The sequence below is a fragment of the Oryzias melastigma genome, linkage group LG4, assembly GCF_002922805.2.
Source record: "Oryzias melastigma strain HK-1 linkage group LG4, ASM292280v2, whole genome shotgun sequence".
NCBI classification, from domain to species: domain Eukaryota; kingdom Metazoa; phylum Chordata; class Actinopteri; order Beloniformes; family Adrianichthyidae; genus Oryzias; species Oryzias melastigma.
Genome location: NC_050515.1, coordinates 11080678 through 11096899, shown reverse-complemented (window position 1 = coordinate 11096899; position 16222 = coordinate 11080678). Strand labels below are relative to the sequence as shown.

Below are 16222 nucleotides of genomic sequence, written 5' to 3'. Positions count from 1 at the left end.
AAATGGTGGCTATTTTGAAGAGACGAGATCAAGGGTCTCAAACTCACGACCCGTGGGCCATTTGTGACCCCCGCCTTAATATGCAAGTTTAATGCTGTAGTGGCCTGCGAGTTTTATATGAATGGCACTTTTCCAGTGCTGTGTGCGGAGCTGAGAAACCAATCAATCATGGTGTGGGGCGTTAATCTCTTGGGGCGTTACATTGACCGGGCTTCAAGTAGAGAATCATTTAGGACAGGAAACGTGACACCCTGCTCCACATTAATGAGTTGCTTACTATTTTTTTTTTTTTTTAGAAAGTGATTTCTCGCACATAATTTTCTCAACATCTGCAGTATGGGTTCCATTTTTGACAAAAATAGATCTTCGCGTCCACAATGTCTACTGAACAAGTTTATTAAACATTTGTCCATGTCTATGTACTACTAAGCAATATCTTCTGCGTGTCCATGGGTCTTTGATAACAGCTTTGTACTTGCTTTGTGATCTACAGCTTGCTTTATGATTAAAACGTCGCATTTGCTTTTGAAGCTGGTTGTCATAAAAGTGCATGACGCCACTTCTTCTGCCACTGTCAATAGCAGATACTTATACTCAGTAGCAGCGCCCTCTAGTGGTCGTTAGAGGAAACAACCACTAAAGGACAACTGATGTTTACTGGGAAAAGAAAAAATATGAGCCTTTTTATGCCTAAAAAAAAACGTTTCATCCCTGGCTAAACTATGAAAGAAACTACAACTTATACTCAGGAAAATACAGTATGTCTTTTTTTAATGTAAAGTTTCTTTTAATTTGTGACATGTCCCGAGTTTGATACATCTATGAACATTCATCTGTCCTTTTTAGTTTTGATTGCTGGAGATAGTTTATTAAAGTTTATTAAAACATTAACTTCCAGTGCATATATTTGTGTGAATAGAGAGGCCAGCAGTAATTCTATAGTTTGACAAAAATCTACAAATGATTTAATTTTATTTTTTAGTATTACCTTGGTTGAATAGTAAATGCATGGTTTCACTGGACTGAATTGTCCACATACACAAATCTAAAACATGACTTGACTGCCCCCTAGTGAGATTTTTGGTTCAGCTCATATTGAACTTTGTCGTCATAAAAGTCAAAATTAACCCTTGAACACCAGAGCTCCAGTGTTCATTCTCTGAACTTTTAATTGCACCACTTTTCTCCTTCAGAATCTACTGGGATTACATTGATCGTGTTAACGGTTGAAAATTTACGGCATGCTTAAGATTTTGTGTTTAAGCGTCACCAGCAACTCCTCATGTGTTAACGGCAAATTTAAGAAAATCCTACAAAAAACATTTAAAAATCACAATTTATGAGGTTTATTTTATCGTGAAAATCTTGAGGAAAAAAATACTCAATGTTCTACAAACATTTATGTTACATAGATTAGATTTGTATCCATGACTCAGTCACAGCCTCGTTTAACAACCATAACACATATCCAATAACTTTTGAGCATGGACTATGAAAACACAATAACAGTAAAACTCAACATCTAAAGAAAGCATGACAGAAAAAAAAACAAAAAATATCGTATGGATAAATGAGTTACTTTGTTTTTTTTGTACAAAAAAAAAAGGTAAAATTAAATCATACAAACTGCTTAAATTTACACCATAAATCTGACTGGACAAGCATCTTTCCTTTATTTTTTTTCCTGCCAGACCCCAATCCATTTCCATCCTTCAGGAAAAGACGACTGTCGGGGAGGGAAACGAGTGCAGGCTTGCTTCTGGGACATTTAGTCCTCACACTTGACACTCAAAAGCTCAAAAAGGTCCAACGTATAGTTCTGGCACAGGAGGGTACAGTAGATATGAGGGGGGGGGTGTATATGCAAACGGGCAAAAAAACAAAAAAAAGCCCATTTACAGTTAAATAATCAATGACACTTCCTGGAATGTCCAAAAGTTCAGAAGATGGTGAAAGTCCATTTAAACGTAAAACACAGATTTTAATCATCAAACTTGATTTTCTTCCCCTGAGGTTTTGCTCCGAATCCACCACCTCTTCCACCTGAACGGAAGGAAAAGCAAACATGGATTTAATAAACCCAACAGATAACCAAAACTGATACAAATGTCTTTTTCTCTCCATACCTCCAAAACCGCCACGTCCGCCTCCGCGTCCACCGCCACGGCCGAAACCCCTTCCTCCACCACCACCACGGCCTCCCCTGAAGCCGCCGCGGCCCCCGAAACCGCCACCGCGGCCTCCGAAGCCGCCGCCGCCTCTTCCTCCACGGAAGCCACCTTCGCCCTTGGGCTTGGCGTAGTCCAACGTCACCTTGCTGCCATCGATCTCTCCGTCCTCCATGGCCTCTTTGGCTGCTTTGCAATCATCTTCATTGTCAAAGTCCACAAAGCCAAAGCTGGGGAAGAAACAGAGTTTAGATACAGAAAACTTCCCATTTATCCAACTGATAAACTCCAGTCTATCAGCTAATTGTCGGGTTATTAACCCAACTCCAACTTACCCTTTGGATGAGCCTGTATCTCTGTCTGTAACTATTCTGGCTCCGACTGCGCCATCAAAGGAATCCCTAAGCGTCTGATCTGTTGTGTCCTCTGAGAGCCCTTTGACGAAGAGGGTTTTTGTTGGACCTGGTGTAGTAGAAGATAAAATCTGTTAAACTAATCAACCAAACAAATAAACCCACTCTGAGGATCTCAAGTAAACCAGATCAGGACTTGACTATCTTTAGATTCTTCACAGAGTTTCAAGAGATCAAATTGACATCATATCTGGTAAAGTGGATCAGGATTATGCCCAGAAACGAAGCTCCTACCCGTGTTTCCTCTGCCTCCATCTCTTCCTCCAGCACTCTGGCTGTACTCCAGGCGAATCGCTCGCCCTTCAATTTCTGTGTTGTTCAAGTTCTCCAACGCTTCCTTGGCATCTTCTGGGCTCTCGAACTCTATAAAAGCAAAACTGCAACAACAAAAGTAACATTATTATCACGCGTGATAGAATGCTGCTTCTAATGGATGAAGTATTAACCCTCACCACAGATAATGTAAAACAGGACAAATCTTTCAGCTACTGACCGATTATCAAAAAGACAATACTTTATTACAGAAATTCCTCTTTTACGGCAACTATTCATCAGTTCAGCATTTCTTCTAGAATATTTGTCGCACAGTAGACATGGGCAACACCCATAAGCATGTAGGGAGAGCCTGTTATGATCTGTGCACTGGCTCTGCTTCTCGTGCGAATCCATACAGAATCATGGGTGTGATTGAGAGGAGCTCATGAGAAGGTACCCTACATTTCAGAGCACTAACAGTATTCCTGCTCCAGCACTTACCCTTTAGGTCTGCCGTCCCTTTGAGGAATCCTTATGGAAGCTGCTTTTTCAAAGTTGGACTGCAGGACTTCTTCTGTAACGCTGAAGGCCAAATTATTTACAACCAAGGTTTTGTTGACGCCTCCTGATGCTAAACACAAGAAAAGGGCAGAAATGTTTCAATCCAGAATCGACTTCCATCACATTTTTATAGGATTTTGCCAATATAGTTATTTACATATGATTAAATATTTTAATTACCTGACATTCTGCCACCTTTTTGGCTCTTATCACCAACATAGTCTACAATTATGGACCTCCCCTGCACGTCGGCTCCCTGGGCCTCCTCCATCATCTTCTCGGCGACTGCTTCAGATTTGAATTCAATGTAGGCAATGCTGCATAAAAGAATAAGTATTTTAAAAAGGAGAGTTCAGGTAAAGTTATTTTAACGGTGTTTAACAACTCAGTGGATTAGATATCAAAGAACTGGATTTTTTTCTTACCCTCTATTTGAACCGTTTTGTCCTGGAGGTAACCGGACATCAACCGCATCTTCAAACAATTCCTTCAGGTCATCAACCGTAGCAGAAAATGGAAGGTTTTTAACAAAAAGGGTCCGTGCATTTCTCTCTGAAGAAAAAATATATATTTTAGTTAAAAAAAAGACACACATTTCACCTATTTAGTAGATAAACTTAACAAAGCTGCATTCCTACCTTTCTTTCCTTCCTGTGAGTTGTCTTTCTGGCGAGCCTTGTCCAGCTTCACTTCCTGACCCATAACTTTCTTGCCGTTGAGCTCCAGTGCCTTGTTCATGTCTTCCTCTGTGGCAAAGTCCACGTAGCCAAATTTTCTATCAAAGCAAAAAAAGAATAATTAAATCCATCTTAAAACAGTGTCACCGAATTTTGACAAAACTTGTGAAAAAAAGCATTGATCAAGAAAGCCCCGACCTTTAAAGGCCAAAGCTCAATGTAACTATAGGAAAACACCACCACACCTCAGGTGTTAACACACATGCATAAATATTTCTACATTCTTGTCCAGCAAGAGTTGTTTGTATTTTTGGTCTTTTAAACTTACTTTGAACCTCCTAACCGGACATCGGCGACCTCTAGACTGTTTTTGGAGAAGAATTTTCTGAGGGAGGCTTTGATTTCGTCAAAATCTTTGTTGGAGTTGAGGTTGCCAACAAACAAGCAAAAACCTAGAAAGACAAAAAAGAAAGATTTTTAACAATCTAAATGTGGGTGAAACCAATAAATGCAAAGAATGATAAACATATTCAGAATAATTCAAGGTGACATCACACATCAGTATTAAGTCCCTTGTTGATCATCATGAAAAATAAACGCAAGAATGATAAAACCAGCATGTCTGTACTTGCCTTCCCCGTCAGACTTTGCTTTCTTAGCAGGAACTGCTTCTTTCTTTCCGTCTGCCTTTCTCTTTGCAGGTTTAGCTGGAGCTTCTGTTAAATGACATGATGCCTCAGTACACTTTTTTCAATGCAAAATTTAGACTAAAATATACAAACACAATACTCATATCTTAGCGATTGCTTCAGTTTGAGTTTAAAACCAAATTAATCAGCACTCACCTTCGTCGTCGTCCTCCTCTTCATCATCATCCTCTTCTGACTCCTCTTCATCATCTTCCTCCTCCGACTCTTCTTTGGCCTTTACCATTCCTGCCTTCTTTGCCTTTGTAGCAGCTGGTGCAGGGGTGGTGTCCATCTCTTCTTCAGAGTCTGAAAAGTGAAAAAGAGAGAGTCGTGTTTTCCATCCTGAACAAACCCCAGAGCGAACCACAGTTCACGTGTGTCAGATGTTTGAAATGGTGACATCATACATGATCAGTATTAAGTCCCTGTTTGATCATCATATTTTATTTAAGTAGTTAATATTTGTCTCTGATGACATACCATCATCTTCATCATCATCCTCCTCATCATCAGATGGCTCTTTAGCTGGGGCTGCTTTAGCTGCTGCCTTGGCTTTGGGGGCTGGTTTTGCAGGAGTGGCCTTTTTGGGGGGAGGAGCCTCCTCTTCTGAATCATCGTCATCTTCTTCATCATCATCATCATCTTCCTCCTCTTGCTTTTTAGCGGGCTGTGCTTTAGCGGCTGGCTTGGCTGGTGTTGCCTTGGCAGCTGCTTTGGCAGGAGTAGCCTTCTTTGGAGGTGGAGCTTCTTCTTCAGACTCATCGTCATCATCTTCATCCTCTGAAGACTCCTTTGCTTTCTGGGCCTTTGCTGGGGGCTTGGCAGCAGGCTTTGCAGCCGGCTTGCTGGCTTTTTTAGGGGGTGGGGCCTCCTCTTCCGACTCGTCTTTGAATAGAAAAAAAAATTAAACTATTGAGAGAAAACAGACACTTCAGCAACAAAAATGCTTAAAATTCCCCCTATTAAAATGAATGTGACAGCGTTTGAGGATAGAACCGGATGATGCAAATACACGCCGGCACCGAAGACATAGCGCTGCCTTTGATTTTCCTCCGAACATTACACACATGGGTACTACACAACCACATGTATGCCAAGAAATGGAGGGGATGCTAATACTCTCATAAAAAATTAACTAAACTTTAGGATTTTTTTTTATTACAAAAAAAACTACATGAAAAGTTAATAAAAATGTTCATGTGTAATTAATAACAGTAGCTTCAACATACCATCATCAGACTCTTGTGCTTTAACAGGGGCGGCCTTGGCGGGTGTTTTTGCTTTTGCAGGTGTCTTCTTTGGGGGCGGAGCCTCTTCTTCAGAAGACTCTTCTTCTGTAGATTGACACAAGAAATTTTCCCAAATTAAACACCTAAAGGTTAAAATTTGCATGTAAAGCTGCATAAGAATGCAGCTAACTGCCTTAAGTTTATCGGTCAGGAAGGAATTGATAACTACTATTTTGAATTTTACATTTTACATATAGACTATTTTGAATTATCAAACCCCTAAATCACTTAGAAAAATATGAAATTGTAAAATAGTCTACATGTCTTTATTAGTATATACAAAATTTGCATACCTGATTCATCATCGTCTTCGTCACTTTCTGCTTTTTTAGCCTGGCTTCCATTTTTTACAACTGGTGTGGCTTTAGCTGGAGTGGCTTTCTTTGTAACTTTGGGTGGTGGACTCTATTAAAAAAAAAAAAAAAGTTGGTGAGCATTTGTCAAATTATTCAAAAATTTGTAATTCGAGGGGAAAATGGCTTACCTCTTCTTCTTCCTCACTGCTGTCTTCATCACTGGATTCCTCTTCCTCCACCTGCTTAGGGGGTGGAGGGGCCTTTTTCTTTTGAACTTGCTGCTTCGCTGTCTGTAGAAAGGGGTGAGAAAAAAAATCTAATTATAAATAAAAAAAAGTTGCCATGACACACATGTCACAGTAGAGGTTGTAGGGTCACGTGACAATCATGGCATCCACCACACCATGCATGATGTTCCACATGGTAGCTGACACGAGGTGGACATATTAATATTTTTTTTATTCAAAATGGCATAAAATGGACGAGTAACTTTCGTATAATTGACCATATAAACGCCGTAAAGCTTTACACTGCTGACCAAAAGTAGTTCTGGGTTTTCGTTGTTCGCCTCGTGCATCAGTCAGAAGCACTGGTGCGACCCACGTGGGCCACGGGAGGCCGGGCAGAGTAGCACGCTAGCTATTTTTTTTAATCTGTTGGTCCCAACTAACACTAATTTAAAACATTATTGATCGGCTACCGTTAAAAACAGAAAATTATTTCATAAATTAGGAATCATGTCAGACTAAACACGTGCATTTACGCTAATAACAAATCGCTAATAATGGCGTCACATTTACCCAATTTTCTTTTTTAAAGTTAATTTAATCATATAATTCAGTTTTATATAGACTTAAAACACACAATCTCAACAAAAAGTGTGCATAAAACATGATCGATCCGCAGGGGAAGTCTTTTCCTCAAGTTGTAATCGAGAGCGAGCATGAAAGCCATCTTGAGAAACGGGCTAGCGTTAGCAGGCCAAGCTAGGCCTGCAACCCCAGCAAGGCAACATGGCTGCTGTCGACAGAAAGGCGACGTCTAAAATGAGGGAACCACGTTTTTCCCTAACACTGTAATTTATAAACACATTACTAAATAATGCAAACCTCATACCAACTCACAATTAGACATATCAGCTGTGTAGCAGTTTTATCATTAGCAAACGCAGCAACTTTTAAAATTTAGGCCTCGTGCGTAAACATAGCCTAATATCTAATACTTGCGTCAACACACAATAACAGCACAATTTGCAATTTTCGATCTTACCTTAGCTAACTTCACCATGGTTGTGTCTGAATAGTGTTTCAAAGAAACACTAGGATGTGGATTTCTGAAGGCAACTTGAAAAACTGCTCGTGTATGCACGTGGCCCTGTCTACTCAGTGGGACATTACACGAAAAAGACAGAGGATCCGCAGCAGCTTTTGCTCAGGTCTGCCCTCCAACGAGGCTCCGCCCACATGACAGCGATAAACCAATCAGAAGTTGGTAATTTTGCATCGTGCCCGCGCGCTGAAAAAAACTAACGGATTGCAGGGCAATGTGCAAAATAAAATAAAATAAAATAAAATAAAATAAAATAAAATAAAATAAAATAAAATAAAATAAAATAAAATAAAATAAAATAAAATAAAATAAAATTAAATTAAATTAAATTAAATTAAATTAAATTAAATTAAATAAAAAAAAACTAAACTAAAAAACCTAAAATAAAATAAAATAAAAATCTTGAAAAATGATGATGACGATTATTACTTTTTTTTACACGAGTAGTACTACATAGGAGGTCTTGTGTATCCACATCTGTCCTAACTATATCAAATGGTTTATGCCACCTGCCTCCTTCCATCAACCTTTGTGATCACAAGTCTGCTATGGGAAACGTCTACCCCATAGGTTCATTGCTTGCTTTTCTATCTTCCTAAAGTTTATGATTATCATTTTTAAATAATTATTGCAACCTTGAAGCCAAAATTACTCACAATCATAGTTTAATAACCTTTAGATTAGATTTAATGCAATCATTCGCAGTTATCATATTGTAATTCTTGTTTGCTAACTATGTGCAATATTTTTTGGGAAGAAAATAAAAAAATAATAAATAAATAAAAAAAAACTTTTTTTATTTTTTAATCAAGACATCATTTGATCATCATTTGTCCTCTTAGTTTTTGCAAAATGCATTTAGTACTGGAAAATGTTGAAAATCACAATAATGTCTTACACAGTATTACAGCCCTGGTGATGTCCAGCTGTCAGACAGTTGTAGTTTGCAATCAACATAACCCTCTGGTGTTTCTCTTGTGCATGTATAGAGCTCTGAGCATAGCATAAACAATAAAAATAAACAAAAAAAAGCTTTCCTCAAATCACAAATTTGTGGTCATGAATTTGATTGGAAATGGTTAATTTCAAGCATCAACGCATGAATAATGTAAAAAGAAAAAAAAACAAGACAGACAACACAAGTTCAAATCTATACTAAGATATATCAAACATATTAGTATTGAATTAGTATTTTCTGCAAAAAAGGTATAATTTTTGTGGAAACAATTTAGTATATGGCATTTTATAAACATTTTGTTGCCACAAATGACATTTTTTGTGTGCTGAAACTAGTATTTTTTGGGCACAAATTAGCATTTTGAGGAAACTTATTAGCATTTTGTGTGCATTTCTGTGTGCAGAAATCAACAATTTGTGGACACAATTTAACATTTTTAAGCCCCTCGGTTATTAAGTTTGTATTTTTTTTATTTTATTTTTTTACTTTGCTTGTATCATGTTCTTGACCTTTTTATATGCTGTCTATTTTATTATACCTTTAATTCAATTTTACTTATATAGCCCAATATTAAAACACTGTTGTCTCAATTGGCTTAACATGAATAATTCTTAAAAAACATCAAATATAAAGCCTTTTATGAATGTTGTTTGTTCTAGTTTGTTTTTTAAGGTCTTATCTTTTAAACCTTAGGTCCATAATAAATTATTCATCTATTTATTCATTCATTTTGTGGCCTCAAATTAATTCAAAATACTAAATGTGTGTATAAAATGCTAAATTATGCCAGCAAAATGCTAATTTGTGACCCCAAAATACTAATTGTGGCTACAAATTATAAACTTGATAGAACCTTTTATTAATATGTTTTGAATGTCATGTTTAGGGTTCCATAATAATCACAACCAGCTTTTCATGTGCTCGGCTCTGTCAGTGCAGGACTACAAACTTGTCTTTCAACATAAGAAAGGTTGAGAAAAGTAAGACAGCTGGTGCTTTGTTTCGATCCCTGCAAAGCTACCTGAGATTATCCCCTACTGAATAACGTGATACTCACACCCACTCATATTTGTTTCAAGGTAATGGCTTTCTTCTGCTAGGTTTCAGCTACTGTGTGTGTGAATCTCAAATTTCTTTGTTTTCCCTTCTTCTAGATCAGAAATGTAACAAGAAGGTTCAGTAAATACAAATACGAGGATGGGGAAGGAGGAACTCACACTAACAAGTAAATAAAAAACAAAAGAATTTCACTCTCAGCAAAACACTGCAAAGAAATGCATGGATCTAGAATAAAGGAAAAGCTTCTGGGTGGTCTTCTTCTGCATAATTCAAATTACAAAAAACTTTTCTTTAATACATATTAAAGCATATTAAAGTCATATACCAAAAAATTATTACTCGCAAGTATTCTTTAAATGAGAAATTTATTTATAGTCAGACAATTTATTCCCAGGGGAGTTAAGGACCACATCTGAGTAATTAACCTTCAACACCACAAAGAGGCAGCATTGAGTTTTGCATCTCCATCTCATCACAGAGTCTCAGTGAAAACTGAATGTCTAACTTAAGATAGATGCTCTTTTCTTTTATCTAATATGTCCAAAAATACTATAATCCAATGTGTTGCATTGTCTTTTAAACAAAATAATGTATGTTTAATGATTTTTTAAATAATTTTTGTAACTTTCTTTGTATCTGTCAGCTCATGTTACATATTGATATTCACAAAGAACAAAATATTTAAAGTTGACTCATCTTTACTATTATTATTATTTCAAATTGTAGCAAAGTAACTTAGTGAAAAAAACACATTTATTGTGAAGTTTTTTTTTATAGACTCTTAAGTGAATTCTGTACTATGGGTGCATTCTATGTAATTTGGAATTGCTAAAGCTCTGATAAACATTAATCAAGATAGATTTGAAGACTCTTTTCAATCACAAAACTTAAAGCTGTTTATACATCGAGTGTGTCAAGCAGGCATTACCAACCTTTTTCTGCTTGTTTTGTTTTTCTCTGTAGAACATTGAGGTATACACAATGGTCTACACAATGCTTATGCATTCGCATGGAAGCTCTCCAGAATGGTTTTACACCTTGTACATCATCCATTATCAAAAAAGACGATTATTCTTCCATTACTCATGTAATAGAGGACCATTCAAGACTATGAAACAACCTCTCTCAAAGACTCATGGGTAATTTATTATCACAGTTTCCTCATAAAAGACATATTATACACTTGCTTTTGTACTTTGTCATATATTTTTCAGTTTATTGAATGTCTTCATTGATTTGAATTGTTTATTTCATGCTGTAGCCCTGGAAACGGTTTCAAACAGGCACCAGACATCTTAATGTTTGCAAAGAACTTGATAACAAGCAATATATAAATGCTAACATGTGGCATCAAAATCTTGATCTCGATTCTAAATGTCAGAAACCTTTAAAGTTGGAGCCTAATCTTTTCTATTCCAGCTTATTTGGACTTATGGCTGAATAGCATTGCTCTGAGCTGGATGGCACTATAGCCAACCAGTATGAAGGTTAAAAGAGATTTGAATGCTGTCATAGCTATCAGGGAATTTATTTTAATTTGATTTTCAGGATTCTCCACAATCAGAGGTGCACTCTAGCTTTGAGCGTGGTATGCAAGATGAATTTTGCACTTCAAATGCTAACATTTGGGGATGTTTCTGCAAAAATTGATCATGTCTATGCTTTTGGGATTATGTTTTAAAGTCATTATGGTTAAATCCATCCATTTTCTTACCCTGATATAACCCTTTAGGGGTCAGAGGGTAGCTGGAGCAATTTGGACCTAAAATCATAGGTCATCAAAGACCTTATATAATTTCTTTTTAAATAGTTCAGTTGAATAAAAAAACACATGTTAAAGAAGGTCCAAACTACTTCTTAGTGTCACATGTTCTGAAACTAAACCCAGACCTGTTCATCGTCCAAAATATTCCGATATGAGTCAAACACAGACAGACCAAGAGATGACATAAGAGTGCATGTCAATTTATGTTTTTATCATTTTTGAAACATTCACAACTATTTGAGACAAAGAAAATGTAACAAACAGAATTGGCCTGCAGTTTGCATCAATTGTTACATAAATTAAAACACATTTATAAATATATTTTTTTATAAACATATAAATATTATTTAAACATAAATACATTTATGCAGGGGCGGGATGAAGTACTTGAATGTACAGCAGCAGCAGCAATAATACACAGCCTTGTAGTTGTTACAGGATTGTTCACGTTGTATGATCTCTCCGTGTTCGTATCTGTTGAACATGTTGTGTGGAATACATGTATGTCTATATATACATGTTTTATTTATGTTATATATGTAGAAACTGATATGAAGACTTTGTTTGATCCCAGTCTCTGTTTATGCTGGTCCGGCTTGCTTTCGTACCGAATATCCCCCTTTTTTTTATCCTCAGGTGAGAACAAAGTGAGTTTTTGCTCTCCAAACCCATCGTCCAGAGATCTAGAAAAACAGGAAACAGAAGAAGAGAGACTTTTAGAGACAATTCAGTTCACAAAACTGGTTGTTATTTATTTATCATATAAAGAAGAAAATCTGATCTTCATTTGAAGCCAGAATTTTTACATTTATGAGCTTCCACTGCTGAGCAACAGTTAGTCACACAACTGTACACCCTCCCAACAAGATTTCACACCTCACCACAACCACAAAGGGGCCCCAACCCTGAGGACTAATTGTGTGTCACCTATTTCCTTTTTACTTAGTACACTATCCCCCTTTTTTTATCTTTGGCCAAAACACGTGTGAAGAAGAGAATTTCCCACAACAATACTCACTGAGTCATATTATTAATTTTTATAAATGAGGGAAACAATGTTAGTCATAATGCTGTGTATAAATTTGTGGGTTATAGTCACCCAAAAGAAAATCAGACCCATTTAATCAATTGAAACTTGTTACTACATGCATCATTTAGTTCGTTTACTTGCTGAAAAAGTGTTGACAAACCCTTAATGATGATTTATTGACCTGACATCCTCTTTTTAAAGCAAATATAAGCAGTGATTGACAAAAACCTGCAAATATTCTTTAAATGAACAAGATAGGCTATTATTTTTAGTGCTTTTAATCAAATTTTACTTAAATTAGTTTAACTTGCTGGCAAAATAAACATAATTCTGAGTTTTCTTCCTTTAATTCACTCATCCACTAATTTTCCCTCCTTCAATTTATTATTATCCTCCATTTTATTCCATCTTCTTTCAAAATACAGCTTCAATCATGAGTTGGAAATCATTCTCACCTTCAACGGTGTTGCTCCAACCCTAGCAGCCCATGCCACTGATGGTCCCTATCCGGTCCATCTTATGTCCGAAGCAGCCACTCCGCGACGTGGAGCCCCCTTTTTTGCTCCCCGATTTGTGTCTCCTGGAGGCAGGTTGGTCGTTAAGGAGACGAGCCCACATCCCTCTGGCTCGGGTATCCACGCGTAAATCTCGCAGTAACCGCATCCGAGAGCGCACGGCGTCCAGTCGCCTTTCGCTCTCTCCAGACTCCAGAAACTCTGCCAGCTCCTCACCGAGCAAACTTCTAAGAGACTGTGGAAGGTCGACACAACCAGATAAGAAATGTGAGCAGATGAGGAAAAGTATATATATATATATAAAAAGGCAAACTTATTTGAGGCAGCTTGCGAATTACTTTGGTAAACCCATAAGTTGTGAAAAATAATGGAAGTTAAACGTTTTTAGAGTTTTCTGTACGATAAAGCAAAAATAAAATAAAAAATAAACCAATAAATCGATGATTTTGAGATTGAGAGCGCGTCTCAATTGACAATTTAGAGTTTTTTGCACTGCGGAACAGGTGCCTATCCACTCTCCTGCTCTAACGCAAATCTTAACACTTTAAAAGATGATTTTTTAATTAAAAAAGAACGTTTACTGTGTAATATACTATCCTTTGTCAATCTGTCTTTCGCACAAATGCATCAAAAACCAATAACTGGATTCATAAAAGTCAAAACTGCAATATTTGCTCTTCTTATACAGATGAGATATTGCCAATATTTTAAACTTTTACGCAATGAAACGATTAACTAAAAAGCAAAATGTGATGCGTCAAATTGTGCTTTTTATTTGCGCCAAAGCTTCAGAATATCTCATCTTCCAACATAAATTTTGTACAAAAAGAAATATATTTTTCTTCTACAGTCAGCTGGCTCCAAGTGACTTATCTTACCTTCTGCTGCGCTTGAGTTAAAGGTTGTGCATCCATCTTTTCTGAAAGCAAGGTGACCAGAAGTCCACATGCAACTAAATAGGAGAAGTTCATTTTGATGAAGACGTCTTTTGCTGGGATTCCTCTTGGCGCACAGTTGGTTGGTTGTTCAGTGCAAGATTGAAGGCGCTCTTAACTCCAAAGCTTCTTCTCTTCTGACTCCGAGAATTCGTTATCCCAGCTTTATAGGCAGCCCATGATGATGTCATGACAACCTGACTAATAGCCCTCCCTTTGGCGAGGTTTTTTTTCTCGCGCTTACCTGCCCCTGAGCACGGATTCATTAAATAATTGCGGTCATGGGGGTTTAAGAGGAAATGATATCGACCAATAGCTGTCTAAAAAGGAAAGACTTCACTTTTGGGACTTTTGACTGTGACGCAGTAGCTGTGAAAGACTGCGTCCTCGGAACTGGAGAGATTTGGCACAAGAAGGATACCAACCGATTCATCTATTTTCCAGCAAGTGACATGATGGGATAATTACTTTTAACATGAAAATTATGTCACTTACTTGTTACTGAGACAAAAACAGAGATCATTTTTAATAGGAAAATGTTAGTGTTCATTGTGTTTTACGCACGTGGGCATGCGCACAAACCGTCCATCTGCCAACCTGAGCATCAGTGAAATCGATTAAACAGGTGATTTTGTTTTCCTAAAGCGTAATGAATTCACACTAAAGGAGAGAAAACTACAAATGCCACAAGAAGTGAAGTTATTTTTGCACAAAAGTTTACTTTTCCAGTTTTGTTAACAAGTTCAGTTTATAAAGCCAACTTAATTCCTTTATTTCTTCTATAAAACAGCATAAAATTTCTGCACAAGTGATAATAAACAAAATCAATCAACAAAAAAAAAGTGTGGGTTCAAAGACAAAACACTAAGGGCCTAAGATGACTGACTCACAAACTTAATTTTTTTCAGTTTGAACCCTTCAAGAGTTCATAAACTCTGGAAAAAAATCCAAATTCTTGACCTAACACGTTTGTGAGAAAATGTGAAATCAAATATGTTCAATGAAAACAAAAAAAATGTTATGGTGAAATTCTGGAGGAGTCATGGTGCCGTCACAGTGCAGTTGCAGTAACACACAGCAACATCTTACAGGAACACACAGTGGCAGTATTTCCTGTCCCAGGAAGAGTTTTTGTACTTAAATGTTCGGTCAACACCAAGTTGTAAACTCTCTGTTCAGAAGATCAATGGTAAAATGATCCTCTACAGTCTGGATGATACACATAATCCAATAATAGTGTCATTTTTATTGTTTTAGGAAGAAATAAAAACGTTGCGAGTTTGAAATTATATCAGATGTTTGCTGGATCTTGTAGCAATAATGATGTCTGAAAGTGGTTGGTGACAGAAATGAGATCATTTGCAGAAACCACCATGCAAGATACACAGCTCTCCTCTTAATCTTACACCAAAATGAACCATATTTTAATGCACAGACTAATTAGTTGTGATGCGTTTTTATCCAAAATCCAACTGTTCGATTTATCAACGAATAATTTCACTGATGGAAATGTGAATACGTCCTAAATAGCTCTTAGCAGTGACACTTAATTTCCTAAGTAATACATTATTAGTATTTATTTTGTACACTCACTTGACCCGGCTGGGTGACTCACCTCTTTGCATTCACTCCCGCAGCCCATTCAGGCTTTGAGATTACTCTCATGCATATTTCTGAATGGCTGGAGGAAATTCATGCAGACACATTCAGAAAAACACACAGGAAAGGTTTTTAAGGTAAAACGACGGCAAAAATAGCTTTGAGACAACCGTTTGCACTGCCACCTTTATGGTGCCACCCAACACACAGTTCACAAAGGCTTTGATGAGTAAAAATAGTTTTGACTGAAATTAACCCGGAGTTCTAGTGTTTATGTTCTCTGATTTACTGTAACTTTTTAACCGTTAACACGATCAACGTAATTCCAGCAGATTCTGAAGGAGAAAAGCGGCTTGAAGCCGCTTTTCTCCTTCAGAATCTGCTGGAATTACGTTGATCTTGTTACAGTATATTAAAAATTTTGTGTTTAAGTGTTTAAGATTAATTCTGCAAACATGAACTCAAATTTATCTTTGTAAATGTTTAATACAAGAATGTTAAATGTCTAGTGTTTGCCAAAATGCTTACTGTTTTTACCCATTACTATAAAAATGTACCTTAAAGGGTAACCAAACAGGGAAGTTGGAGGCTGACTCCACCCACAACCGACATTTGAAAATCCAATCAGAGGGGTGGAGCTTGGAGACAGGACTGTTATCATTACTGGAGCTGCAGATCATGGCG

At 37.0% G+C, this 16222-nt stretch overlaps 2 protein-coding genes and 3 non-coding genes across 5 annotated transcripts; all 5 read right to left on the bottom strand.

Annotated features, from left to right (window-relative positions):
* Positions 1 to 1322: 1322 nt before the first annotated feature.
* ncl (nucleolin) lies at positions 1323 to 7789 on the bottom strand. The gene is made up of 16 exons (XM_024278833.2): positions 7618 to 7789; positions 6537 to 6638; positions 6346 to 6457; positions 5993 to 6097; positions 5244 to 5648; positions 4920 to 5069; positions 4707 to 4790; positions 4403 to 4526; positions 4036 to 4172; positions 3823 to 3949; positions 3578 to 3714; positions 3338 to 3467; positions 2816 to 2958; positions 2504 to 2630; positions 2127 to 2398; positions 1323 to 2043 (listed from the first exon to the last, which is right to left on the bottom strand). Exons 1-16 carry the CDS (start codon positions 7633 to 7635, stop codon positions 1982 to 1984), a joined length of 2235 nt encoding a protein of 744 aa, XP_024134601.1. The 5' UTR covers positions 7636 to 7789; the 3' UTR covers positions 1323 to 1981.
* Positions 3157 to 3291, bottom strand: LOC112150964. The gene has a single exon (XR_002920036.1). It is a non-coding gene; the product is annotated as a small nucleolar RNA SNORA75 (small nucleolar RNA).
* LOC112150971 lies at positions 4605 to 4661 on the bottom strand. Its single transcript, XR_002920043.1, has one exon. It is a non-coding gene; the product is annotated as a small nucleolar RNA SNORD82 (small nucleolar RNA).
* LOC112150972 lies at positions 5733 to 5870 on the bottom strand. The gene has a single exon (XR_002920044.1). It is a non-coding gene; the product is annotated as a small nucleolar RNA SNORA57 (small nucleolar RNA).
* Positions 7790 to 11643: 3854 nt separating the features above from the next.
* nppc (natriuretic peptide C) lies at positions 11644 to 14094 on the bottom strand. The gene is made up of 3 exons (XM_024278962.2): positions 13883 to 14094; positions 12945 to 13239; positions 11644 to 12142 (listed from the first exon to the last, which is right to left on the bottom strand). Exons 1-2 carry the CDS (start codon positions 13973 to 13975, stop codon positions 12967 to 12969), a joined length of 366 nt encoding a protein of 121 aa, XP_024134730.1. The 5' UTR covers positions 13976 to 14094; the 3' UTR covers positions 11644 to 12142; positions 12945 to 12966.
* Between the last annotated feature and the right edge of the window lie 2128 nt (positions 14095 to 16222).

Bases quoted from the DNA above. Each gene is read 5' to 3' on its own strand.
- ncl (XM_024278833.2), bottom strand. The intron at 6,458-6,536 runs GTAAGCCATTTT...TTTTTTTAATAG, and splicing joins GCAGTGAGGAAGAAGAAGAG to AGTCCACCACCCAAAGTTAC. The intron at 2,399-2,503 runs GTAAGTTGGAGT...TTTCTTCCCCAG, and splicing joins GATACAGGCTCATCCAAAGG to CTTTGGCTTTGTGGACTTTG.
- nppc (XM_024278962.2), bottom strand. From the start codon at position 13,975: ATGAACTTCTCCTATTTAGTTGCATGTGGACTTCTGGTCACCTTGCTT. The intron at 13,240-13,882 runs GTAAGATAAGTC...GACCTTCCACAG, and splicing joins TAACTCAAGCGCAGCAGAAG to TCTCTTAGAAGTTTGCTCGG.